Source organism: Sphaeroforma arctica, assembly GCF_001186125.1.
Source record: "Sphaeroforma arctica JP610 unplaced genomic scaffold supercont1.8671, whole genome shotgun sequence".
Taxonomy (NCBI): Eukaryota; class Ichthyosporea; order Ichthyophonida; genus Sphaeroforma; species Sphaeroforma arctica.
The window spans coordinates 1-1,199 of record NW_014031887.1 but is presented as its reverse complement, the minus strand read 5'-3'; the positions used below and the strand labels follow the sequence as shown (position 1 = coordinate 1,199).

General features: G+C 43.5%; 1 protein-coding gene across 1 annotated transcript; it reads left to right on the top strand.

Annotated features, from left to right (window-relative positions):
• Positions 1-355: 355 nt before the first annotated feature.
• Positions 356-678, top strand: SARC_16699 (hypothetical protein; the record flags this gene model as incomplete). Its single annotated transcript, XM_014289199.1, has 1 exon — positions 356-678. A coding segment is annotated over one exon (323 nt), but the record flags the coding sequence as incomplete, so codon positions are not given.
• Between the last annotated feature and the right edge of the window lie 521 nt (positions 679-1,199).

Here is a 1,199-nt window from a genome sequence, read left to right as displayed (position 1 = left end):
ATTATAATTATAATCATGTATCACGAACTCACGATTATGAAAATAGCTGTATACACTAGAATACGAGGTCGCCCCACCTACTTGATTTTCACGGTCATGTATATATCCACCTTGCGTCGCATGCATATATGTCATACGGGATATATCGTTTTTTTTTCGTATATATTCTGCGATTTGGACGTACTGAGATTGATGGTGCCATTTGATACTCACTCCGACGTCTGTTATTTAGCCACTCGTCGTCACAGCCGCATATCCCAGAGTTTATGTGTTTTTTTAATGCATATGCGTACGTCTTCATACGCAAAGCGTATATACATAAGCTAAGTAAAGTACACCTTCACTTCCACCACAGAGATACATCATGCCGAGTCTGACGGTGCTCTTCCCGACCCATCGCGAGGACTGGAAGCCGGTCCCTCATCTTCAAGATCACTTCAATACGTATCGAATGGCGTACCAGTCAAAGGAACAGGTCAACGCCTGTCGGTCTCTGATAGCCAGAATGCCAATAGGGCCCGAACAAGGCTGAGTTTGGCCGGAAACCTGGTACCCGGGGGTCTTTTCTCGTACAGAAGCGGGTCTATAGCGGCCCTACGCCACCTAGATCTGAAGGCCGCCTTCGCGAAGATTGAGAACCATCACGACGATGAGATAGGTACACGTTTCATGTGGTAGATTCAGTGTGATTCAGATGAGTATAGTATGGTTTATTCATTCGATTGTCTGCCCGCACTCTGTAATATTTATATACTTTTGTGCCTTTTAAAAGGCTTCACTGCCTGGCCCATGGGGTACCTATTTATACGGGCTTTTGACAAACCCCACTCAGGTGTAAGTGACTGCTCTCCAGTAAGCATGCGTATTGTGTGGCGTGCTACTGTATGTCATACCCTAGTCACTTGCATTTACACTTACAAGGCCAGCTGTATAGCATACACTTCCACGTTGTGTGATAGGCTGACCCACTGTAGCTACTCGCAACAACATCATCCTGCTCTGTGTTTAGTGAGAAGTTTTGAATGTAAACGCACATTTTGCGTATGACGGGTGGTGTGAGAATCGGTTGGTCTACATCAATATTGATAGATGTAAACATGTATACGTCTCGGTTCTATGTAGCACGAACGGTATCATCTATACAGCATTCAGACATGTATATATATATATATATATATATATATATATATACTTACCTT